The sequence below is a fragment of the Ursus arctos genome, unplaced genomic scaffold (assembly GCF_023065955.2).
Source record: "Ursus arctos isolate Adak ecotype North America unplaced genomic scaffold, UrsArc2.0 scaffold_15, whole genome shotgun sequence".
Classification (NCBI taxonomy): Eukaryota; Metazoa; Chordata; class Mammalia; order Carnivora; family Ursidae; genus Ursus; species Ursus arctos.
In genome coordinates, this window is record NW_026622819.1 from 5850373 (window position 1) to 5878014 (window position 27642).

At 42.6% G+C, this 27642-nt stretch overlaps 1 protein-coding gene across 1 annotated transcript in view; it reads left to right on the forward strand.

Annotated features, from left to right (window-relative positions):
• Nucleotides 1–27642, forward strand: part of ADCY2 (adenylate cyclase 2) — a 388284-nt gene that overhangs the window by 256195 nt on the left and 104447 nt on the right. The window contains exons 5-10 of the mRNA XM_026506673.3: nt 8426–8574; nt 14775–14886; nt 19394–19521; nt 24887–25045; nt 25865–25997; nt 27339–27512. Coding sequence (XP_026362458.2) covers nt 8426–8574; nt 14775–14886; nt 19394–19521; nt 24887–25045; nt 25865–25997; nt 27339–27512 — 855 coding nt within the window. The remainder of the gene's footprint in view (nt 1–8425; nt 8575–14774; nt 14887–19393; nt 19522–24886; nt 25046–25864; nt 25998–27338; nt 27513–27642) is intronic.

A 27642-nucleotide genomic window follows, 5' to 3' on the forward strand; every position in this document is an offset into this window, starting at 1 on the left:
TCTGGGGCAGGTGTTTTCCGAGTACAGTGTTCTCAGCATTTGTTCCTGAATGGACACATTGTCCTTTCGTACAGCAGGACAGTATTGAATAACATCATCTGTCTCCTTACCACCACATGTAACCCGGTGGCTGCTTAGGGATCCGGTGTCTTCCATTCTGATAGCTACTTTCTGTTAGGAGGAGAAACATTTATAACAATATCCCTTCTGTTCAGTGCATTGGATTGGCGTCCTGATGTAATTGAATTGCATTTAAAACAAGAATGAAATAGAAATAAGAATTTTGAAAGAGAAAACATTTTTCCATCTTACAAAAGGAGCATGTCACTGTCTTCCTCTCTTTTGAAAAATCCAGCAGATTTAAATTTTTATTACATGCATGGCTTATTGCAGGCACAAGGCATCGCACGTGTTATCTCATCTTAGCTCAAAATTTAAGTACAAGTTTTCTTTGCTTAAATTGGATTTTCCTATCAACCAAAATAATCTCCAGAATAGCATAAAAATAGAAAGTTATAATATCTGCTTTGTTTCGTTATATTAGAAACACTTTGGAGCTCAAAATGTCCTAAACTTTGATCAATAGTGCATTGAAATTTACTAACTCTGTAGCTCTTCTATGAGGCACAATTTAAAAGAACAAATTCTAGGAAAAAATTGCTAATGAATAATGATTGGAGGTTTAATAAAAAAATGTGTTGAAATAGACCCCTCAAACCAAGGCCAAGTTATTTATCAGATAACCTTTGAATATGCCAGAATTAGTCAGATTTTCTGTCATTAGACAGTCTTTTCTAGGAAGAGAAAGAAGTAGTAATGGTATGCATCAGTCAATCTAATGACAACTTGACTTTCCAAAAATCCCCTTAAGGAATTTCTCCAGTGTTCTTGGAGGGAGAGTGTAGCTAGGTTACATCCGGTATATTAAGTACTTACATTTGTGGGTTTCTTTCCGATACTTTGGCAGGGCACACAGCTACATTAGCAAAGAGCTGAAATATTAATGGAAATATTAACCTTGTCAGATTATGAATTGAGTTGAAATTTATCATGTGTGCCATAATATTGGGCTTTTTTTTTTTCCTTCAGAGTATAGCATTTTGTAAGGGAAAAAAAGATTTAAAAGCGTATTGATTTACACATTTCAGTACAGACTTTTAGTTGAGACTCACCCTCTTTTTTTTTTTTTTGAAGATTTGTATTTATTTTATTTTATTTCATTTTTTAATTTTTTTTATTATATTATGTTAGTCACCATACAGTACATCCCTGGTTTCCGATGTAAGGCTCGATGATTCATTAGTTGTGTATAACACCCAGTGCACCATGCAATATGTGCCCTCCTTACTACCCATCACCAGTCTATCCCATTCCCCCACCCCCCTCCCCTCTGAGGCCCTCAGTTTGTTTCTCATAGTCCATAGTCTCTCATGCTTCATTCCCACTTCTGATTACCCCCCTTTCTTTATCCCTTTCTTCCCCTACCGATCTTCCTAGTTCTTATGTTCCATAGATGAGAGAAATCATATGATAGTTGTCTTTCTCTGCTTGACTTATTTCGCTTAGCATTATCTCCTCCAGTGCCATCCATGTTGCAGCAAATTTTGAGAATTCGTTCTTTCTGATAGCTGAGTAATATTTCATTGTATATATGGACCACATCTTCTTAATCCAGTCATCTGTTGAAGGGCATCTCGGTTCTTTCCACGATTTGGCTATTGTGGACAATGCTGCTATGAACATTGGGGTGCATATGGCCCTTCCCTTCACTACGTCTGTATCTTTGGGGTAAATACCCAGTATTGCAATGGCTGAGTCATAGGGTAGCTCAATTTTTAACTTTAAGGGACCTCCACACTGTTTTCCAGAGTGGCTGTACCAACTTGCATTCTCACCAACAATGTAGGAGGGATCCCCTTTCTCCATCCTCTCCAACAATTGTTGTTTCTTGCCTTGTCTATTTTTGCCATTCTAACTGGCGTAAGGTGGTATCTTAGTGTGGTTTTGCTTTGAATTTCCCTGATGGCCAATGATTTTGAACATTTTTTCATGTGTCTGTTAGCCATTTGTATGTCTTCATTGGAAAAGTGTCTGTTCATATCTTCTGCCCATTTTATGGTTTGTTTATTTGTTTCTTGTGTATTGAGTTTGAGAAGTTCTTTGTAGATCTTGGATACCAGTCTTTTATCTGTAGTGTCCTTTGCAAATATATTCTCCCATTCTGTGGGCTGCCTCTTAGTTTTTTTGATTGTTTCCTTGGCTGTGCAGAAGCTTTTTATCTTGATGAAGTCCCACAAGTTCATTTTATCTTTTGTTTCTCTTGCCTTTGGAGATGTGTCATGAAAAAGGTTGCTGTGGCCGATGTCGTAGAGATTGCTGACTATGCTCTCCTCTAGGATTTTGTTGGATTCCTGTCCCACGTTGAGGTCTTTCATCCATTTAGAGTTTATCTTTATGTATGGTGTGAGAGAGTGGTCAAGTTTCATTCTTTTGCATGTAGCTGTCCAATTTTCCCAGCACCATTTATTGAAGAGACTGTCTTTTTTCCACTGGATGTTTTTTCCTGCTTTGTCAAAGATTAGTTGCCCAAAGAGCCGAGGGTCCATTTCTGGGTTCTCTATTCTGTTCCATTGGTCTATGTGAGGCTCACCCTCTTGCCCAATGCTGTCATCACCAAGGGGACATGTGCAGACCCCAAAGCACAGACCCCATTCATTAGCTCTAATTAGAGGTCTACCTTCCACTGGTGGTGCCCGAACAGCATGATAGTAAGGAAGCCTCGGGTTCTTTAATTTGTCTGGTTGGCTTTTACTAAAATTTCAATTCCAGTCTAAATTCACATGGATTCTTGAACACTAAAAAAAGAAAAAAGAAAAAAAAAAGAAAGAAAATTTTGGCTTATACTATACACACACACACATCTTGTATTTTTGTAACTACATATAAAAAGCCAGTCATCCATCTACATTTGAGTCTAAAATAAAGATCATAATTTACATGTGGTCATTAAATGAAGCTATGGGCCTGAAAGAGAATTACTATATTGGATTCTTTTCTTTTTTTTTGTTCATGGACTCTGTCCTTCAGGAAAGGCTAACTTTGGGATTTAGCCTATTCTTATTACAGAAGACAGGAGGAGGAGAGAAGATGCTTGGAAAGATCTCTGTTAGATTTACCCCAAGCAGACCCTAAGGCCCTAAGCAGATGTGGGTGGGGTCATTTAGTTGGGAAGCGGTTGCAGGTAACAGAGTGAAGGAGTGGACCAGGGAGGGAGGTCAGCTGTTGGAAGGAGCCACTGGTGGCCTCTGGGGCTCAATCCTGCTGGAGACCCTCAGAGGGAAGCATGGAGCATGCTCAGATCTTCCCACTGAGGGATGTGAGTACAGAAGCTGGGGTACTTATCCATCAGTTACTCCCTCCTTGGTTGAGACCCATGAAACTGTAACAAGGAAGCTGCAGGTGGCCTCCAAGGAAGGGAGAGGGAACATGGATAGGACAGCCCCGGCCACAAGATGCATGACTAGAAGCGAGTGTAAACAGTGCGAAAGGCTCCTGATGGTTTTAAATCCTACAGAAGACTGCACAGAATCCATGTGCACACACAGGTAATCATGGTAAGATAATAGAGCAGAACTCTATAATTTGAGCATTATGGCCTGGTGAATTTTATTTTCTCATGGCCCTTGACTCATCTGTCACCCATCAGAAGGAATACAAACTTGGTTTTTATTTTTATTTTTTTATTTTTTAAAAAATATTTATTTATTTATTTGACAGAGAGAGAGACAGCCAGCGAGAGAGGGAACATAAGCAGGGGGAGCGGGAGAGGAAGAAGCAGGCTCCCAGCAGAGGAGCCCGATGTGGGGCTCGATCCCAGAATGCTGGGATCATGCTGTGAGCCGAAGGCAGACGCTTAACGACTGCGCCACCCAGGCGCCCCACAAACTTGGGCTTAATCAAATTAAGCCAAACACCAGGCTTCTCTGTAGACATAAGATTCCACTGGGATTTCTAAAAAGATAGCCTAGGTCTAGATTTATAATCTGTTACATTGTACGTGCTAACATTCTTTATTACTGTTTCAGAAGTTTGCAAATTTATAGCCAGTGTCTACTTGCTTTGATGATGACAGAGATTTGATGGCATCTTAGAGCAATATGCCTCCCTTGGCTCCCATCCAGGGTTGTTCTATTCACATCAGAGAATATGAGCAGATAGGCCTCCTGATTATTGTTGATGGCAATTTCACACGTTCCTCACTAGCTTTCCCTGATTTGTTGAAGTAGATTTTTAACATAATGACTCCTTTATAATATTTTGGTCTTATACCCAACTATCCAGTACATCGATCAATAAACAGAAAGTGACCATCCCACACAGTGTTCCTCAGTACCTATAGCGCGCTCAATCCCTGTGGCATGGGTTTGAGTCAACGTTGCCTTAGTGGAACTCAGTCCGAAACTTTAAGGGACAAAGTCTATCTATCTTAAATACTTCCTTGGATATATCATGTGTCTTAAACCATTCTGTTGGTCACAAAGGCCAGCACATCGAGGAATTCAAGATAAGTGGCAAATTTATGTATTTGGGGATGGGTAGCAAAAGACGAGTAGATGATGGAATAACTCTTGATATCAAGATTTCAAAAGGGCTTGTCATTTATTTAAAACATAAATCCCATAATCTTTCCACGTGGGTACTTAGATCAAAGAGAGAACTAACTTGTACCACCACCAAGCCATCAACCAAATAAACCAAACTCTCAATTTTTGCATAACAAGGACACAGACTTTTTTTCAAGTTTTAAAATTTGGACATCTATTTTCATGTCATTAGTAGTTTCCTGGTATTCTGAATTCTAGATGAATCCATTTTTCTGGGGCTACCTGTTTCTTTACTAAACCCAAATATTACTTGATTTTTTTATTCCATTATTGCATTCAGTATTTTCCATCCTCCCGGTGTTGCTTATGCTGGCCCCCGGCTGCCTGCTGAGATGTCTCACATGGTCAGTCGTGGTTTCTGCTCTTTCAGCCTTTTGCTTAAGTCTAAAATTTGAACTCACCTCCTCACTTTAGACTACCATGATGCTGCTATATTGTGAGATAATTCGTGAAAGTTGGGGAATAATGGAAGGGAATTTGAGCTTAGGATAGGAATAAAATCAGAATGTGATTTCAAGTGGTTACCAGTGTTCGCCAGCCATTTCCCAGCATGGGGGAACTTGGAATGTTCTCTTTCTCCTTAGCTACAGCCTGTTAATATGAAACTGGGGTCTCTCCTCCCTCTGCATGGGTCTTTCACTCCTTCCCTCCATTCCCTGCGCCCATAACCACAATGTGATAGTCTTTCAGAGAGGAAAACTGAAAGCAATCACTACCCTTACTTTGCAAAATAGTCAAGTTTTCCTTTGTGTGAACATCACTGGTGTAGATTGCCTAGGCCTATGGTATTTGTGACCAAGAAGGTCATTAATATGATTTTAAAACATGAGCATTGTGTACTCAGGTCCCCGGGTCCCCACCATGGTCACCACTGACAGTGAACAGAAACTTTGAAATTAGATTTGTCTTTGATGTGTCCCAGATAAAACGCATTGTAGGTCACTCGTTCAATCAACAAATAACTATAGAGCAGATACTCTGTTCCAGGAACTCCTCCAGGAGTTGAGCAATAAAGCAATGTACAAGGTGCCCCTTTATTTCCTTTTATATCACCAGTCTCTGTGAGTGGGAGGAACCACATCTGAAGACAAATCTCCAATGTCCACAGCAAAAACTGTTATTTCCTCCTCTCAAAAAGACACAAAATTCTAGAAAGTATGTGGACGTGTGCATCCTTTCCCTGAAGACTGAAATATCTACAAAGTCTACTTTTTTATATTAATTTAGCTACGCCAGCTTTCTTTTCATTAAGGTTATCATAATTTATCTCTTTTTTTGGTAACTTATTTTCTGTTTCCGTATTCTTATATTTAAGATGTGCTTATTGTGAGTAGAGTTACATTTTGTCTTTTTTAAAATCCAATCTGACAGAATTAGTCAAGTACTCTGCTTGTTTCACCTGTTTTAAGTTCTCTTTGACTCTTCGTTATGACTTATTTTGGATTAATAAGAATTTCTGTCTCATTTTTATTGCTCGCCTGTTAGTCATACATTCTGTCACTCATCGTTGCTAATGTAGAAATTATACCCATTCTTGACTTACTGCATTCCACTATAAGTTACTAGCTTTGCCACTTCCCATAGAACCCTAGGACCTCAGAACATCTTAACTCCATTTATTCCCGCTTCACTTTTGTGTTAATGCCATTGTAGATTTCATTTCTGTTATATTTTAGATCACCCAGAACATGATCCTCATTATTTTGTACAATTAATTTATATTTTCCCAGATGTATATATATGGACATTTAACTTATTAAGTACTCTTGATTTTTCCATTTTATTTCTTAATTTTAATTAAATGGAAACTTCAGGGGGAATTTAACAAAAGTAAGAACATAATTATTAAATAAAAAGTGTCTTCTTAATCTCTTAAGTACCAGTAAAATTCCCTTTGTCATGTCAGTATCAGCACTTATGTATGACAACTGTTAGCACCTTGCCATCTACCTAAATGCCTCGTTTTTTCAAGGAGGTTGGTGATAGTACCAATCAAATAGGAGTGTTGTTTTGACTCATTTGTTTCACATGAAGAGCAGGTGCTCCTGGACTATTATTTTCCCACATCTCAGGCATGTGGCTTCCTTCAAACACGGGCCTGTTCCTCCAGCTTCATCTGATGGCAAGTGCACCGTGGGTGGGCTTCCTGCTGGATTAAGAACAACAGGGTGTCAGGGATGTTGACTCACTCTTCTTTGCATCTACCATTAGTAGATGGGGCTTGGCATTTAATGGGCAATGCGTGAATAAATTAATGAATGACAGAACAAATGACCAACACTCAGTGATGCCAGTTCCTGGGAAAACTCTCTACGATGCACTGAGAACCTCCCATAGGTACCCCTCGGTCTCCTGTTAGCTTTGCATCTGTTTTTTCCCCCAGAGCAGGCTGGGGAGGGGCTGTAGTGAGGGTCTTCTCATCTTCATCAGGATGCACTGCAGGCCTCTGCTCCCTCAGTGGATATTTCCAGCAGCCACCGAAATGATTGCCCTGGGGGTTGGCCCAAAGGCCCACCAGCCCTGTAAGCCTGGGAACAAAGACCAGCTTCCCCTCCCCTGTGTTCTCTTATCACATTGTCCCCATAAATGAATGGATGAATGAATGAATAAATGAAAAGGAAGGAAAAAAAAGAGACAGAAAATGTGGAAGACAGAGAAAATATTTCATTCAACAAATGTTTTTTAATCAACACTGAATATCAGTTGCTAAATCCACAATATCTTAAGAATATGGTGTTTTCTATAATAAATTAATGTTTTGTAAAGATTTATTTATTTGAGAGAGAGAAAGAGAGCATGAGCGGGAGAGGCAGAGGGAGAGGGAGAGGGAGAGAGAAGCTCAGGCAGACTTTATGCTGAGCGCAGAGCCCACCGTGGGGCTCCATCTCACAACCCTGAGATCACGACCTGAAACCAGTCAGACGCTTAACCAACTGAGCCACCCAAGCGCCACTACAATAAATCAGTGTTTCAAATAACTAAGGATGAGTACAAAGTTTCAAAGATCGCCCTTCTTTGATACTTTTTCTAAAAAAAAAAAAAAATATATATATATATATTGCAAATGTCAGTCTAACTGAAATAAGCAGATATTAAAATAAGTGTCATATTACATGCTACTGTTTCCTGTATTTAAAGACCAAAAATACAAGAAAAGCTCATAATTTGTCATTTCTATGTGTTCCACCTGTAGTCTGTTATACAGGACATTTTACAGATGCTATTTCTGACTCCATCTTGGTAATAGTTTAGAATCACTAAAGGGGATTGGGTGGTCATCACAGAGGAAATGAAATATTAGAAAATATTTGACTATCTTATTTAGGAAGTGCGGAATATTTGTTGACTTTCTGAAATGCAATAAAGCTTGTACTTTATCTCTCAAAAGAACAGACGGACAACAATGAGTGTTTTCTATCTTAGACTGACCATAGGTTTCCGGCATTTTTATATCATTTCTGCCTTACTACTTTAAAATCAGAGTAGATAAATAGTATCCTTGGGGGGAATAATTTACCTTCCTTTATTCTCCACTCTGAAGAGCACATACTTAGAACTCCATAAATAATAAATAATGTAACACATCCTGACCTTAGAAATTTTGAATTTTTTCAGCATGTCTTTCAACACTCCACATTTTAACTTGTTGGCAAGAGCCCTCGTCTTGGCCCTGCCGCAGATCTGTGATGCTTTCAGAGATGACTTGGATGTTACCGTAATGATTTGCAATGTCTTGGTCTCCCTCCCACACCCCGTTCCAGGAGCGGCTTCTGCTCTCCCTGCTGCCGGCTCACATAGCCATGGAAATGAAAGCCGAGATCATCCGGAGGCTGCAGGGCCCCAGAGCCGGCCAAATGGAAAACACAAACAACTTCCACAACCTGTACGTCAAGCGCCATACCAACGTGAGGTACGCCGCCCTGTTCTCGTTCCTCGGCAAGGCTGGGGGGCCGCTCGCCAGCCTGGGGACATTTGTACCTGAGAGCTCACACCCCACAAAACCCTATCTCCTCTGGAACTGTGAACGTAGTCCCCACTCCGCTCCCCTCTTGCTGCCTCCCGGGGCCTTCACAGGCAGATAAGGAAGTAGAATCTTCTTCACTTTACTGGACTCTGTTGTCCAACGTGGCCCTGCTTTCTATGGCTGACCTTCCATCACAGAGGAGAGAGAGGTGGTCAGTGGGGTCCATATTCTGGGAGCACCATGGTCAGGTTTCTTGGCATCCCTGGAGCCCAGGACTCTCGGCTTCGTAGTAAGACTGAAGGAGGGGGCCGGTGGGCTCTTAATGCGAGACCTGATTCCTCAAGAGGAGCTTGGCAGGGCCAGGGTCTCACTGAAGCAAGCACTTCCTGTCCATCAGGAATGATGGGTTTCTGGAGTGTGGCCAACCAGTGACCAATATCACAGGGGACTGATGTGCACCTTAATTAATAAATAGTGTAAGTTCCTGCTTTCCAAGTCTGCCATAGGCCCACCTGCTTCCCAGGGAGCCATTCCTGGAATCACAATACGTGGAAAACTAACATGTTATCAGCATGGGATTGAGATCTGGAAGGAGAACCATGTGGGGCCTCCTTCTCCCCTAGCTCCAGAGGGGAGCCGTGTGAGCCCTCACTTCAGCATGGGGGGCATTTCTTCCAATGCTCCCCGTCTCCCAGCTGCAGCAGAACACGGCCCCTCGAGACCTGGGTGCCTGGTCCCTCACGGTTCTCCAGGCCCACCCAGGCCTCATACCACTTCTTTGGGGGTTTTCCTTACATCCATTCAACTGTATTGCAGTAGTGCTTTTTATTCTTGCCAGGTTCTCTCGATAAGTAACTCATGCATCTGGCCTCATTCATTCCGCCTTGATGTTATTACCCACCCTCTTCAATAGTTCAGGAACAACAACCACAAACACAACTACAGTTTGCTGAGCATTGACTCCTGGGCCTTTTGCTTTCAAGCCCAGATCCTTTCCAGTGTATGACCCTAGCTTCCAGTCTGGTTGCTGCAAGTCAAGGATTTTTTAAGTTTATTAATAAGAAACAAATTTGACTACATTTTGCCACTACAATTTAACTGCAGTTTAACTACATTGCTGACACACATCTCATTTTGACCCCAGATTTTGGGAAAGATGTGTAGAGCTAGTGATACATATGGCCCAAGCATACACAGAGCTAAATCTATAATGAGAAATGCAAATCGGGAAAGCAATAATAGAAAAATGCTGTATATCCGTGAGAACTAAGGAAGCAGTGGATAAATGAAGAATCAGGGTTAAAAAAAATTTTTTTTAAGTCCCTACCATTTTGAGGGATTAAAAAAAATGTATTTCAAGAACTTTCGCACCTGTTAAGGAGTCAGATTATTTAAAACACTGGCCTGCCTTCAGATTTTTAAGCATGTCACCTAAAGAATTAAAGAAGAAACATTCTCATGGTATCCGACAAGGTGTATTATACTAGAAATTGCCCTTTCCGGCCTTAGCTGTCTGAAAATCAGCAATATCCCTCCTATCTGAGGAAAGAGTTTTAAATCACACACGCAGTATTTGACACATGTAAAGATAAATGCAGCCTGCTCTAAACAGGGTCCGCGAGTATCTTTGAGTCTCTGTGAAATAATCTGGGAACGAAGAGCCCTATAAAAACGACTGATAATACCACCAACCTCAGGCAGGTGATGAAGGCTCCCCGTGCTGCCTGTATTTGCTACCAGTTTCTGTGGAACAGAGGACCCCAAAACCTTGTGGCTTCAGACAACAGTAAGCGTCATCTCATGGAGATGCAGCTTTGCCTGCTGCTTCTGGCTTACGGTCTTTGATGTGGATTCAGGCCTGGTGTCCGTCGGGCTGCTGGCGGACCTGCCTTCGAGGCGGCTCCTCGCATGGTTTGCAGGAGTCCCGACTCTTGGCTGGAGGTCTCAGGTTGTCATCACGGGTGGCTCGAGTGTCCTCACAACACGGAAGCTTGCTTCCCCAGAGCAAGGGACCCAAGACAGAGCCAGGGGGAAGCTGCAGTTCTTTTATGATCCAGGCTTGCAAAGTCATCTCTGTGATTCCTGTAGCATCCTCTTGGTGACACAGATTAGCCTGAACCAGTGGAGGGTGGACAGTACAAGAGAGTAAGTCCCAGGAGGTGAGCATTTCTCTGGGGCCATCTTGGAAGCTGACTACCATACTGTCAAGGCGAAGGATTGGAGAAGCAGCTTCAAGTGCCTTCAGAGATCGTCTAGAATATGTTTGCGGTGTCGAATGAAATTTAAATTCACAAGTATAGTTGGGACACTAAAGTAACTTAAATACGTAAACTTAAAAATGTAAAAGCATACCAAAATCTCATGGCGTACCAATTATTTTTGCTAGAAATAGGAAAACATGACTTTTTCATCCTGGGCAGGATAAGCAGAAGCACAGAAGCAGACAAAGTAAATGGATATCGTGGAGAGTCTAGTCAATACCTGTGAGATTTCGAGAGGGTTTCTTATGAGAATTATTAGGTTTGTAGACAGTAAAGATCTGTTAACTTTTAGTTTTGCTTTGGCTGTTCATTCGAAAAAAATGTTTTTTCTTTGTTACTAACAAATCCTAGCTGTTTACTTTCTGAGGATGATAATGATGTGAATAATCATGAGGAGGAAAAGAGGAGTTCCTAGATGGAAGGGCAGCAGCTCTCAGCTGCTTTCCGAATCTTCAGCATCTTGCTCTGCATCCTGCCAGTAGGGCTGAGGCATTCACAAACCCATCCCAGCTTTGCAAAGGAGCCCAGGTCCCGTAATCCAACGCCACCATCCAATTCTGAAAGTGGCCCTTTCTCCCTTTCACAGCCAAGATTCTAGAAAGGTTGTTCCTCACTCTGACGTATTTCCTGTTCTCTCTCCCTCCTCAAATCCTCAGCCTCTGCCATCCACCCCCACCACGTCACAGAACTCATGCTCGCTCAGTTCGCCACCGTCTTGCTCCCGGATCTGAGTGTGAGTTAGTCTCTGCATCCTGGTCTCTGACGGCTCAGTATGGTTGGCCAGTTGACCTTGCCCTCCCACTTAAAGAATTCTCCCAGGCCATGGACTCCATGACATCATACTCCTTTTCTCTTCTTACCATGTCCTTTGCCATTTTCTCTTCCCTAAATGTAGCCTCTCTGTAAGTGAGTGTTCTCAGAGCTCTCTCCTAGCTCCTCTCTATTCCCTCCACTTCTCACTCAGGACTCTGATTACCATCTGCGTGATGGTGAGGTGCAGACCTCAGCTGGGGCGACTGGGGGGCTCAGTCGGTTGAGCATCCAACTCTTGATTTCAGTTCAGGTCGTGATCTCATGGGTCATGGGATTGAGCCTCGCGTTGGGCTCTTTGCTGGATGTGGAGTCTGCTTGAGATTCTTTATGTCCCTCTCCTTCTGCCCCTCCCGTCTGCCCCTTCTTTGCACTCACTCTCTCTCTCTCTCAAATAACTAAATCTTAAAAAAAAAAAAATGCAGAACTGAACCATAGCTTTCCACATTCACCTAATGTGTATCTTCTTCTCGGATGCTCCGCCAACACCACCATCAGACTCAACACGACCAGAGCTGAACTGGTCATCTCCCCCTACAAGCTCGTTTTGATTTGTTCAGAGCTAGGTTTGAGCCCCCTTCTCAACCAGAAACTGGGTCTTCATCCTTGATGGCTCCCTCTCCTAGACACCTTGCCCACCATGTCTGATCACTAATCACACTTGGTTCATCCTTACTACATTTCTCCCGTATCTGTCCCGTTCTCTCCATTTTGCCTGACGATAACTTCCCCAGGGCCCTTCTGGATGAAGGGGCTATGATTCTAACTGACCTGCGTGCCTCCCAGGTTGCTGTGGCCAGAGCGATCTTTCTGAGGTGGCCATCTGGTCAGATCTAGGTCAGGTACCCGAGTGATCCCACAGAGTACCCTGCTTCCTTTCCTATAACCCTTTGCACATGGCACCACAACTACCTGTTTACATTTTGAATCTCCTGGCTGCCAAAGTAACTTTTGGACCATCGTAAGCCATTTACAGCCGGCCTATCTGGGGGTGCCTTCACCCACTACAAGGTTGGACCACAGGAAGCACGGTGGATGTTGTCGACAAGAAGGAAGTGGGTTCAGCCGCCCATCTGCACATTCTCCCTCCCAACACTGCCTTGGATCAGACACTCTCTCAGCTTTTTCCTCTTGGACCAGTCTCAGCATCTGTGATCCCTGCTACTACAGGGTACCATGGGGGGAGTAGGGAAGGTTTGATGGTACCATCTGAACAAAGTGGAGAGTGTGAAAGCCCCGGCAGCCCTGATTTTCTTGGACCAGAGTGTTCTCCCCCAGCTTTTGTCATCAGCAGAGGAACAAGTCTTTCCTCCAAGGTGAAGCCACAGCCTTGTGCTTGGCACTGTGAATGGAGTGTGGCCAACAGCAGAGATCCAGCTGTTTTCTGCCTCAGATCAGGCTGGCCGGTGCCACATTACTTTTTTTATTGTGGCAAAATACACATAACATAATACACTTGAACCATTTTCAATTGCACAGTGCAGTGGCCTAAGGCCCCTTCCCATTGTTCTGCAACCGTCACCACCATCTGTCTCCAGAACTTTTTCTTCATCCCAGACTGGAGCTCAGTACCCATTCAGCAGCAGCTTCCCTCCTCCACCCCCGCCTCTGGCACACACCCTTCTAGTTCCTGTCTGTATGGTTTGACTACTCTAAGTATCCCATGTAAGTGGAATCATACAGTATTTGTCCTCTTGTATCTGGCTTATTTCACTCAGAATCTTGTCTTCAGGGTTCATCCATATTGCATCATGTGTCAGATTCCATTTCTTTTAAAGACTGAATAATATTTCATTGTATGGATATACTATATTTCTTTATCCATCCACCTGTTAGTGGATGTTTGGGTTGTTTCTACCTTCTACTACTGTGAATAATGCTGCCATGAGCTTGGATGTACAAATTTCGCTTGGAACCCCTGCTTCCTGTTCTTTGGGGTGTATCCCCAGCATGGAACTTGGTCAGTCGACTGGTCATCTGTGTCATTTATTGAAGAACCACCATACTGTTTGCTAGAGTGGCTGCACCATTTTCCATTCCCACCAGTAATGCGCAAGGGTTCCAATTTCTCCACACCCTTGACAACACCTGTTACTTCCCGTTTGTTTGATAATAGCCATCCTGATGGGTGTGAAGTGACAGTCAGTTTTGTTTCCCGGTACCTCTTAAACCCTATTATCTGAATCTCCAACTGCCAACGGGACTTTTAGGCTTCTTTGTGAGGCCTTTATGCAAATCAGAAGCGTGTTGTCGTATGGACAAGCGATAATGCACATCCTTGTGCTGTTTCCCTATCCTGACCCTTGAAGGTTAACGAAACACAGACACAGCTCTGAGAAATCTGACGTCCGCCCCACTAGCGTGTACGTCCCACGGAGGGAAGCTTTCCCGGACTCCTCACCAGCTAATCCCCCCGCCACACACACACACTTATTATTATTGTGATTGGACGTTGCTAGTGTCCTTCCTTATTTGTTTAATGCCTCCCCCCAACTACCCTCTGAGCTGCAGGGAGATGGACCGTGTCTGCTTCATCCTGGCAAGGAGTAAGTCATTCAAGACATTTTGTTAAGTACTCTTTCTTTTAAGAAGATTGTTATTCTTTCTTCGAATCAGTAAAAACACAATTTGCTTCTTTTAGTTTGCTTCGTCTACTTTAGGAATTCTTATAATGCAAATGCACATAACGGTGCAGATAGAAGTGTGGTCCATTGATATCTGAATTAAGCCAGTGTGGTGAACTCTCAGGATGAACACCGCATAAACCAGGGAGGGTGGGGAGGACTGGCCGTGAGGGAATAAAGGTGATCAGTTAGAATGGACTAGAATGGACGGGGTGCATCATGTGATTTTTTTCTTCTCCCATTTTAATTATAAAAACTCGCATCAAACAAAAAACATTTTTAATGGGAAATTTTGGCAAAATGTTTATGTATTTCCTATCCAGGGAGATGACATTTTTCTTGTAAAATACAAATATAAATGTAAAAAACTATATCCTCTTTGAAGGGAAAAAAGTATCATTCCTTCTTAACAGATACAAGCTTACAAACACTGACCCCTTTGCTCCCACAGCATCCTGTATGCTGATATTGTTGGCTTCACCCGGCTGGCCAGTGACTGCTCCCCAGGAGAACTGGTCCACATGCTGAACGAGCTCTTTGGAAAGTTCGACCAAATTGCAAAGGTGAGTATTAGTGAGTCCCTTCTACTTTGAGGATTTATAAAATCTTGGCTTACTTTTTCTCTGGTCCCTTATCAATTCTTTGTGTTTTTTCATCAAGCACCGTTTAGGACTGGTGTTTAGGGTTTATTTGCCATTGGGCTGTGATGAGCCTCATTTCTCTGGGATGAGAAATGTTGTAGCATATAATTAGCACATGTTTGCATCTATTTTTAAAACTTCTGCTTATAGAGAGCTCAGTGCGCATATAGTAAATAGACTCAAGATGGTGAGTTTAAGAAGCACATCCCTCTGCATGACGCTGTTCTAAGTTCCTCTTTCTAGGCATTTTCATTTCAGGAGCTGGAAACATGATTGCCTCTCATCCAGTCGTAACTATTCATGTATTCAGCACCCTGGAAGAACCCCTAAAATAGGGTGCATGGTTCCCACTTAAGCCCTTTATTTACTGTTGTTTCATTGATATCCACTGACCCTTGTGCCACTTGAGCAGAAATATGAGTTCCGTATTTGCTGTTCATATGCTCATGGAGAGGAAATGGTGACAGGCAATCTAAAACCATACTAGAACTTGCATATTTACTGGAACCATGAGGGTTACCAGTGGGAATAGTGATAAAAATTATTTCCTTCCTTGCCAGCTCTTCACTTCCACCTCCTAAAGCATTGCCGGTCAGCCTCATTCTTCCTTTGAATTATTTCCAGCAAGAAATACTTCATTATGCTTATTAAAATGAATTATTTATGTATGGAAGTTGGTCCCAAATTTAGTTCATGGCAAGATTCATCTCACTTTTAAACCATACAGAACATTCTAGGCAAGCCTCCTAGAAATAAATGTGACTTGCGGATGTTCACAGGGTCACTCCTGGGTCAGGCTCCCCGAGAGGTGCCTTCTGTTGCCTGCCTGACCATGATGGATCTCACTGGGGATTTTGAAACAGCAGTTAGAGTATAGTACTGCTTTCTTCCTTTTACCAAACCAAAGGAAGAGGTTGAGTTTTTTGGGTGCTCATTTTTAGAAAAAAATGATTTAAAATTTAAATAATGGCTTAAAAGTTTGAATTAATAAAAGGTCACTTTTGTCACATCAGGAGGAAACAGCCCTGTCTTGGTGGGTGACAGCATAGCTCCAGGATTGACGTGGCATTCTCCCTCTGTGCAAGTCTCAGTGTCTGAATGTCCCCTTTATAAAGACACTAGTCATATTGGATTGGTGACCCTCTCTACTCCTGTATGACCTCATCTTAACTAATTATATCTGCAGTGAGGTCAAGTTCACACACACCAGGTGTTAGGACTTGAATATATGAATTTGGGGAAGACAAAATTCATTACTCATAACAGAAACACTTAGGTGACCGTCCGTTATTCTCTGATAGTTTGAACAAGGGAATATCCAGACAGTATCAGAGTATAGCCTAGGATGGCTTGGTCCATTCATCGTTAGTCACAGAGGGAGCATGTTTTGGGAACCAGTTCATGCCTCGTGTTTAAATAACATGGAGGTGGACAGCATCATAAGCAAACAGATAGCTCGGCCAATTGAGTAAATTTTACATAAAGCACATAGCTGAGCTAAGGAACTCAAAATCGTACACTTAGTTTTAAACCTTTTAAATACTTTATTGAGGTATAATTGACATTTGAAAAACTGTACATATTTAATATATAAAATGTAATGAGTTTGAGGATAAGCATACGCCTGGGAAACCATCACCACAATCTATGCCATAAACATATCCATATACAAGTGTCCTCTTGCCCTCTTTATTATTGATGATGATGGTGTGATTAAAACACTTAATTTAAGCTCTACCTTCTTAGCACATTCTGAAGTATACAATACAGTATTGTTACCTATAGATACCATGCTATACAGTAGATCCCTAGGACTTGCTCATCCCACATAACTAAAACGGTGTGCCCTCTGACCCATACCCCCCATTTTCCCCCTCCTTTAGGCCTGGCAACCACCAGTCTACTCTCTGCTTCGGTGAATTTGACTGTTGTAGATTTCTCATATAAGTGAGATCATGCGGTGTCTATCCTCTGGATGTCCTGATAAAGTCAGGCTTATTTCACTTAGCAAACCAAGTTCAACAGCATGTTTAAAGGCCCGTAAACAATGACCAACTGGGATTTATTTCTGGGATGCAAGGATGGTTCAACACACAAGTCAATCAACATGATAGACCACATTAACAGAATGAAGGCTAGAAATTACATGATCAGTAGATGCAGAGAAGGCATTTGATAAAATTAAAACACCCTTTCATGATAAAAACTCTTAACTGATAATATACAGAAGAAACTTACCTCAGCATAAAAAAGCCATATATGAAAAGCCCATTGCTAACGTTATACTTGATAGAGGAAAACTGACAGCTTTCCCCTAAGAATGGGAACATGGCAATGATGCCTGCTCCCACCACTTCTGTTCAACATAATCCTGGAAGTCCTAGCCAGAGCAAGTAGCAAGAAAAAGAAATGAAAGGCATCCAAATCAGAAAAGAAGTAAAATTATCTCTATTTGCAGATTATATGACCTTGTATGTAGAAAACCCTAAAATGTACACAAAATATGTTGGAACTAATTGACCGAGGTTGTGGGGGTGGAGTGGGGGTACCTGCATGGCTCAGTTAGTTGGGTGTTGACTCTTGATTTCAGCTCAGGTCACGATGTCAGGGTCATGAGATTGAGCCCTCACTCTGCACTCAGCTGGGAGCCCACTTCTTTCCTTCTCCATCTCCCACTGCTCCTCCCTCCACTCGCATGCACATGCTCTCTCTCTCTCTCTCAAATAAATATTTAAAAAAAAAAGAACTAATGATGAATTCAGTAAAGTTATAGGATACAAAATCAATGTACAAGAACCAGTTGCATTTCTTTATACTAGTAGTGAAGTATCTGAGAAGGAAATCAAGAAAACAATCCTATTTGTGTTAGCATGAAAAAGAATAAAATACTTAGGAATAAACTTAACCAAGTAGGTGGATGACTTATACACTGAAAACTGTAAAACATGGATGAAAGAAATCTAAAAAGACACAAAGAAATAGAAAGACATCCCATGTTCATGGGTTGGAAGAACTAATATTGCTAAAATGTCCATAATACCCAAAGCATCTACAGAGTCAATGCAGTTTCTATCAAAATCTCAGTGGCATCTTTTACAGAAACAGAAAAAACAGAGACCCCAAGGAGCCAAAGCAATTTTAAGCAAGAGGAACAAAGCTGGAGGCATCACAATTCCTGATTTCAAAATGAATTACGAAGCTGCAGAATCAAAACAGTATGATCCTGGCATTAAAAACAGACACACAGACCAATGGAACAGAACCAAGGGCCCAGAAATAAACCCATGCATATGTGTCTATGGTCAACTGATCTTTGATAAGTTTGTCAAGAACTCACTTTTGTTAATCTCAGTGTGTTCTAGGTTCAGAATATCCATGTAGGAAGTATGGGACAGAAGACCTATTAGTATGTCATTGTTTGCCTTTTTATTACTGCTAAGATTTTTAATCCGGAGTTACTAAGCACACGGTCTCCAGCACCATAGATAAGGGTGAAAATATGCCCTAGCCTGTGCGCTCGCTATCACACAGGGAAAGAATATGCAAATCTTCAACAAACCTAACATGCATTTAAGAACAAGAAAATCTTATGTTCATTTTATTATTTCAGATCTGTTCAGTTTATACGTAAGCCTGCGTCAGTGTTAAGAAGGAAAAGATCTGTGTTTGGCACATCTTTGGGGTTTTTTGCTTCTTTTTCTTTTGCCTTTCTTTTTCTTTTTTTTCCTTAGTGACAAGTCTATAAAGTAACTAGAAAAGTTAGAAATGCCTGTAGGATTAATGCATATGAATGAAGCTAATCTCAATATAATAATATAAAAACAACCCAGCCAAGAAAAATAATGAGTCCCACTTCTTATTAAAACAGTTTAACTTAAGGTCAGAATTAAGTTTTAAATTACTTGGCAATGTTGAATGGTGGCTTATTGTATTATGGGGATGTTTATCAGAATCTACGTTCTCAGGTAAGAATCTGCTTCAGCTTTAAAATAAATGAAGAAAACCATGAGCATAGTAGGGAATAACATAGGATTCTAAGTCCAGTCGAGTTCTGGTCATCATTCACTGTCCTGGCAGATTCTGTTCGGCGTGGAAGATCTCAGTGCTTGGGATGTTTGGGCTGGAGAGAATGATCCTGTCATTATACTCCTCTGCTACTGTTAAAAGTAAATCATTCCAGAACATTCTCTCTGCTTTCCTTTCCTTCCCTTTTTCCTGATTCTTCCTGCTTTGGCCGATGGGCATGTGGGTGAGGGTGGTTCATTCTTGTTGGGTCATGAAGGGAAACCCAACCAGTGCTCATTTCTGTCCCCACAAACCCGAGGTCACTGTGATGGTATCAGTGGAACTAGCATTTGATGATATTCAGAAAATCTAAACCATTGTCTAAGTGCTGAGTGCAACCGAATGCTGTGATTTCTTCTTCCAGGAGAATGAATGCATGAGAATAAAAATTTTGGGAGACTGCTACTACTGTGTGTCCGGACTTCCTATATCTCTCCCGAACCATGCCAAGAACTGTGTGAAAATGGGGCTGGACATGTGTGAAGCCATAAAGTAAGTGTAAGGCTACTATTAGTAGGATCCTTTTTAACTGTTTAAGAATCTTGAGTTCTCATTCTCACTCACTGCTATTTCTGTTTTTCTGTCTACTGGAATTAAAAACATTATTGAACCTTTAAATATTAAGTGTGCAGAGACCCAGCTATTGGCGTGTGAGTAACTCAGTCCAAAGTAAGACTTCTGCAAGTGTATTGTTATGGTTAGCCTTAGATTACAGCAAGACCGAGGTAGAAATCTATGGGCAAGGAGAGTTTAGGTTGTTTCCAAAGTGATTTTTTTTTCATTTATATATCTTCTCCAATCTTAAGGAAAATGTCTGTCTTACCATCTGACAAACGGTTTCTTTTTTTTTTAAGTTTTTACTTAAATTCCAATTAGTTAACATACAGTATATTAGTTTCAGATGTACAATATAGCAATTCAACACTTCCATACAAACAATTTCTGACAAACAATATGGCTACACTCAAGTCATCAGGAAGAAGGTAGTTTTTACCACCAGATTGCAATTCATGTAAAATTCCAAAATTATTGCATCGAGTCAAAAATGCTCAGCTCTATAAATTTAGTTTCAGTTTATATACATAGAGTATGTTTTCTGTATTTATAGTTTCTTTCATCTTAATTCTGGAGAAGCTATACTTATGTCGAATAGTGTTACAGTTGACAAGTACCAGATAAAAGTGAGAGGTACAAGATTAATTTTTGTTACCAGTGCCATAATATACTTCTTTAGTAATGCCCGTGGGAGAAGCCAGAATATTCTTATAAATGGTAAAAGCTCTTGTTTGTTGATTATATGATTGAAAGATTTTAGTGTATTGGGTTTTTTAGTTGCCTATTTTAGTCAAGTGAGTTTGCTCTATCCTGCACACATTATCGGTCTAAACAGGATGGGAATTATATCGTTGATGCTTTATTTCATTGTTTCCGGTGTAGAGTAAATGGGGCTCTTGGTGGGAAAGCAGCGAGTCAAGCTGTCACATGTTTAGCCGTCATTTATGTGGGTCACATGATGAAGTGAACTAAAAAGGTTTGTGGGTGGCTTTGCCAGGGCTGTCCAGAGATAAACGATGAAGCCCACACTGCCTCCAGTGAGTAGGGGAGCTCTCAGTGGTCCAGATCCTCTCGGTCAGCACCCGTGGCCACGGACCACTGTGGACAGATCAGCCTTGCGAGGCAGGTGAATTAAGTGGAATTGAAGAGAGAACAGAGATGGGAGGATTAGTCAGTGTGGCCTCCGCTTCCACACGAAATACATTGTGTGGGAATCACCCTGTCCCTCCTGCTTCTTCCCCAAAGTAACCCATTTGTCTTCTCTGACATGAAAGATATTTTTACTTTGTTTCAGAAGTAATTAACTATTTCCGACACCCTGGGTCTAGACAGTGCAAGTGAATCTAATCAGTAAAACTAATCGGCTTTCTCAAATTCGTAACCTGGCCCTGGAGGCAATCTCGGTGTGGTTTCCAGCACATTATGAAATGGGTTCTAGCGGGAGGAAGGGTTTTTTAATGTACTTATTACTATGTGCATCAATAATATATCGGATAGCTAAAGTTTGATTTCTGCTTTTGAGTCAGCTGTTTCCCAGTTCTGTTGTGTTTACATTATTCCAGCACGTTGAAGAGCTTTTAGGAGAAAGAATACTTACATTCTGCCCGCTGGCATTTTTTTCTGTTATATTTTTTATCATGGTAAAATAATACGTAACTATTGCCCCTTAACATTTTTACATGGACAATTCGGTGGCATTGAGTACATTAAAATTGGGGACAACCTGCGCCACGGTCTACTTCCAAGACCTTGTCATCATCCCAGACAGAAACTTCATACTCATTAAGCAAGAACTCCCCGTTCCCCTCTCTTCCTAGCCCCTGGCAACCCCTTTTCTACTCTCTGTCTTTGCAAATTTGCCTTTTCTAGATGATTCATATTCGTGGGATCACACAATATGTATTAGTTAATGTTTGGCTTATTTCACATAGTGTAATGTTTTCATTACATTACACATTGTGGAATGTGTCAGTTCTTCATTCCTTTTAATGGTGGAGTAGTTAATACCCTGTTGTACGTGTATACCACGTTTTATTTATCCATCCGTGATATCTCGTGCAGAGGTAATATCGCATGTGTGCAGAATCTCAGCAACATTAGATTTGAGGAAACTTTCCAGAACTCTTGCTTATAACTAAAGATCAGGCAATGGTTGTGTGTCTCTGTGCTCTGCACTCATTGACCAACGGCGTGCACATTCTCTCTCTGTTACAAATCACCTGTTCAGCTTCTATGCGTTGGACGAAGTGATCAGTAATGGGTTGTTTTCTTGCACTTCCCATAAAGGGCAGGAACAGAGAGGGCATCTCAGCAAATGTCAGGAATTCTTTGTTCTCCTAACATACGGGGGCAAGTATTTCCATTCCCGTGTGTTGAGCCATAAGATGAGGATGAGTGTGAGAATTCTAGTTTTTGAAGGTGGCGGAGAGATAGAGTAACCTTGGACTTGGAATTTCGCCACATTACCTCAGGTTTTTCCTAGGAACCAGCAACATGGATCCAGGAACGCTGGGCTGTACTTCTCCCCTGTGTTCGGACCTCCACACGTGTCCCGCACCTTGTTCGCGTCAGCCAAGGCACCGCCTGGAGCGCGTCAGCTGCGGTTTGGAATAGTCCCAGGACTCAGGGAGATTTTTTTTTCCCTGTCATGAAAATGTAAACTGTTTGTAATCGAGGCGGTGATATGCAGACCTGACTTCGTCAGTGATCAGGGTTCCTCTTAAACTGGAAACGTGCCTTCTGTTGTCACAAGCTTTAAGCAACGATTTCAGGATTTTTCTATAGATCGGGTTGCATCCAAATGCAGTGAAGCATGTGGTCAGTCAGTTCATTTGACCCCTTGATGAACCCATGTTTCTAAAAAAGACCCAAAGGTTTTATTTATTTATTTATTTTAAGAGTTTATTTATTTATGTGACAGAGAGACAGCCAGCGAGAGAGGGAACACAGCAGGGGGAGTGGGAGAGGAAGAAGCAGGCTCCCAGCGGAGGAGCCCGATGTGGGGCTCGATCCCAGGACTCTGGGATCACGCCCTGAGCCGAAGGCAGACGCTTAACGACTGAGCCACCCAGGCGCCCCTGGAGATGGTTTTAAAGATGGTATTATGTGAAGCAAGATAAGTCAGTCAGAGAGAGACAAATACCATATGATTTCACTCACAGGTGGAATGTAGGAAACAAAACATAGGGGATGAACATAGGGAAAGGGAAGGAGAAATAAGATGAAAACAGGGAGGCAAACTAGAAGAGAATCTTAACTATAAGGAACAAACTGAGGGTTGCTGGAGGGGAGGTGGGTGGGGATGGGGTAACTGGGTGATGGGCATTAAGGAGGGCACGTGATGGAAGGAGCACTGGGTGTTATATGCACTGGATGAATCACTAAATTCTACTTCTGAAACTAATAATACAGTACGTGTTAATTAAATTGAATTTAAATTTTAAAGTTTTTTTAAAAAGTCATATCATTCACCAGTCAGTTCTCTCAAAGTGGCCAACTATAGAGTGTGTCATCCCCCCTTCTTTCCCTCTTGACTTCCTACTGAGCATATCTGGTCAACAGAAATGTCATGTGGTTGGAACTGTTCTCTCTCAATAACAGAAAATCTCAAGAACAATTACAGGTTCAATGGCAAATTTTTCAGGATCATTATCTCCCAAAGACAGAAGCACAGCAAACCCTTCAGAAATGACCTGTGTCAATTAGTAAACTTCTGCCAAATGTCTATGTGGTACCAGACCCTGAACCCCCTGATGGATATACAGGTGTGTGTCTTCACAGGGCTGACTCTGAGAGCAGATGTGGACACAAGCAGGGAGAGCTGACTGCGCTCAGGGAGGCTGGAGCCCCAAGGAGGGGTACCTACATCAACCTAGAAGGAGGGACCAGAAAGCCTTCCCAGATGAGGTCATGCCTCAGCCACTGATGGAAAGCAATGTCACCTGGCCACATGATCCATGTGCCCTGTCAGGGGAGGGAGGCTCAGGCAGTGGGAACCATCGTGAGGAAAGGCCCAGAGTTGAGGATGATATGGTGCCCAGACAGCCATAAGCGCTCATTGCTGATGGAGGATGGAGCAACAGGGGGCAGCCCTCAGTGTCATGTGAGGCTGTGGCCCACCATGTGGGCAGGAGTGAAGGGGGGTTTGGATGACTTGCATGGTACCAAATAGGTTTGATCTTTTTTGTGAAAAAACAGAACAGGGTGATAGGGAAGAAGGAAGGGATGGCAGGAGAGGAGATGGGAGAGGAGGGAACAGTTTTGTAGATTCTTTCTTCAGGGGGTCATTTCTTTTTACATCATGGATCCATTTCTTCTTGCACTTCTAATCACTTTCAGCACGCTCAAGTGATGTCGCTGTATCATTGGAGCATGACATCCATGCCACTGGCATTTTGAGATGCTTATTTACTGCGGCCCACACCTGGTAACCTTCGCCCTGCTGGGTTGCCATCGGTGTCCTCGCTTTCCTCCACATGTGCTCTGGGGTAATTCTCTCCGTGTACCTCGGACACCTCCCTGTGTACTTCTTTCGTGGTAATATTTCATTGATAAGTACATTTAGTTGGCAGAAATACGTAAGCTTTTCCATTTTCCATAAAGGAAGTTCTTCATTTGTCCCTGCAAATGAGTTACTGATCAGGTCCTAAAGTATTTTTTAAATGATTGTTTTTAATTAGTTTCTTTTTAACGATACCTTCCTTACACACGATTAAAACTTTTTAAAGAGTTTTGTTGGTGTTTTTGTTAAAGACTGTGCACAATGAAACGCTTTAAACTCATGGTTAATTTTTTTTGAGAAATTCCTGTTCAGGCTGAAGTCATTAGGCTCAAAATACAGCGTATTATCTCTTATCAGCAGAAAATATTCACTGAGACGTGCATCGTGCTAAGTGCTAGAATGGTAGATGGCATCTCAGACTGTTTCTGACAGTCTAAGCCAACGTCACATGATTCTAATGTGAAAATTCGGAGCAGGTGTCAGCACATGATAGGTGCCTGATACACGTATTTGTTGAAAAAGCCAACGCTACAGCTGAAATACTGCATCAGAACCAACAGGCTGGCTGGATGTGGCTGTCATAGCCAGGGCCGCGGAGCTCTTGGTCTAGTCTGGGAGCAGCCAGAAAGAAAAGGCCTTTCTCTGGGCCCAGAGCAGCAATCTTCTGCCACAGGAGGGAGTCATGACTCTATTTCCAACAGTCTCAAAATTTCTGAGTAATACAGTGCCCTGAAAATTGGCCAAGAGTCAGAGGAAGAGGAGGGTGTTTCCAGATGGTGATGCTTCTCTCCTTCTCTTCAGGAAAGTGAGGGATGCCACTGGAGTGGATATCAACATGCGCGTGGGAGTGCATTCTGGGAACGTCCTCTGCGGGGTGATTGGTCTGCAGAAGTGGCAGTACGACGTGTGGTCACATGACGTTACCTTGGCCAATCACATGGAAGCTGGAGGGGTCCCTGGGTAAGGCCAGTCTGGATTTCTCTCTTCAAGCTGTCGACAGGGTTAGAAATGCTAGGCGAGCGGATTGACAGCTGACTGCAAGGTGTGTGACGGTTTCTGAGGCCTCTCTCAGCATCCTGTGATGCCTGCCCAGTGGCCCCTTATGTTAATTAGATAAACATGACTGTCAGGTCTCAATTCCACCACCCCACGGCCCATGGTCAAAGACTGTGGATATCGGTTCCTGAATTACTTGTATCTGTTTGCAAATGTGTGAATAGTGACTGAGGTGAGAGGCGTTTTACAATGCAGTGCAGATGTGGCGTTTCCCTGTGACTGGTGGCCTCTGACGCCGGCACTATTGAAATGAGCAAACTGTAACATCTCCCTCCGGTTAGAAGAGTGTATTTCAGACAGGAGAATTTTGAGGCACGTGCTATGATTTGGAGACGCATGGAAGCAAGCACTGAGAAAGAAAATCTGTACTTCTATACGCATCAGCACACTCCCTAACATGCCTTTGGCAGGTGTTTCAAAAACTACGCTCACACACAAAACTTCCATATGATCGAGTTTTATTTGCCGTAATTCACCCCACCCACCATGCAGGTTTCTGTGAGCACAGAGAAGCCCAGAATGTTAGTATCTCGTGACCTCTGTGCGCATCTTTCCAAAGCCCTGTTTAATAAAATAACCTGTTTTACGGTCCATTTTACCAAGAACAAAGAGCCTTTCCTTCCTCTGGGGGAGAAGAAATTATTTCTGAAATCGCAAATAAATAGAAAAACTTTCATGTCTATCCTTACCTGTCTTGATTGTGGTTTTAAAATGGAATTTCAGACGTGTTCACATTTCTTCCGTCACCCTGGAACACTTGAACGGCGCTTACAAAGTGGAGGAAGGAGACGGTGACATCAGAGACCCGTATTTAAAACAGCACCTGGTGAAAACCTACTTTGTCATCAACCCCAAGGTCAGTACTATAGAGAGTCTATAATGAGCTTGTGACTTCTATGATGAGGATAGAAAGGGGCAAATTACTGATACAGATAAGTGTTCTTAGTCAAGAATCTTTGCTGGTCTTTGCCCCTAAAATGACTTTAAATGCATATGGCAGTTTGATTATGGGACATGTTTTATAACCATAAATTAAAATATTTATTAAAGGAACAGTTGAAATGAATTGCTTGCTCCTATGGTAAGGTTACTGTCTGAAGGATGGGTTGTAAGTGTTCGTCAATGTATACATTAGTCCACGATGCTTCTGGAAGTCCCTCTGTGTGCCTATCCTGGCAACTGGGGGATTACAAAAAGAAAGTTTTGCTCAGGGCTTCAGTTGATAAAAATGTAATGAGATAAAGAAGGATGAACACAGAAGAAGAACGAAAGGAAGAAATTTCTAAAAGATTAACCCCTAAGTGTCACTGTGCAGACGTGGTTAAGTTTGAGGCAGTAAAATCCTCCGTTACCTGGAAGACTCGCCAGCCCACCCAGAGTTAGGAGCTGTCCCCTACTCTGTTCACAGCAGATGTCAGGCCCGAGCAAGGGCTTCCAGCTCTCATTTCTCGTAGCCCTTCTCAAGTTCCTGCCAAGTGAACATCACTGCTATTTACGGATTAAGAATCTGAAGCTCCTAAGGGTTATGTAACTTTCCTCAAATCACACAGCCGGTAAACGGTGTGGTCTGTCTGCAAGAAACACCTCTGAGCTGTCAAAACCAGTCTCGCAGGATCAACAAGGTCAAGGGCACGGAGGCTCACTGGTGGAAGCCTCCCTGTGACTCCGGGTTCACCTTTGGCCGCGCACTTCCAGCTCACCTAACAGTTGAGCTGGAGACAGACGAGTCAGTCGGGAAGAACTGTGGGGTGATGGCCGGGGGAGGGTGGGGGGGGGGCAAAAACAATGTGAACAGAGAACATCGCGTTCAGGGAAAGAACACCTGAACACAGACTCGTAAGACCATTTCACATCAGGAAACAGCCCCAGTCTCTAACAACTGTCCCTTTAGGAAACCACAGTCATCAAGAAAAAGTTGAAACAGAGCAGCTCGTCTTGTTTAAGAGTTTACTTTGTAAAAATGCCCATTAAAATGGCTGTTATTTTTTCCTAAGTTTAAATTACAGGTGTCTTTTGCTCTCTGGAAAAAAATCACTGAGCTCAGCTTGTAACACTGGAAACCAGTCATACTGAAGGAGGGAGGGCAGAAGCCATGGGGGTGACTTGGGGGGCATCCCAGAGTCGGGGTGAGGGAGCAGGGAGAAGAAGGTTGGCCCCTTTGGTGTGCCAGGGGTAATGCTTTGTTTCTCACCCCAAGGGAGAACGAAGGAGTCCTCACCTCTTCAGACCTCGCCACACCCTCGATGGAGCCAAGATGAGGGCCTCTGTGCGCATGACCCGGTACCTGGAGTCCTGGGGGGCGGCCAAGCCCTTTGCACACCTGCATCACCGAGACAGCATGACCACGGAGAATGGCAAAATCAGCACCACGGTACGCTCTCCCTGTGCCCTGCAGCGCCAGAGTGCCAGGCCGAAGCCAGTTCCCAGCCACAAAAGGCAGTCATCTCCTGCCAAGATAACTTGGGTCTGTAATGAAGCAAGCTTACCCCTTCTCCTTGGGG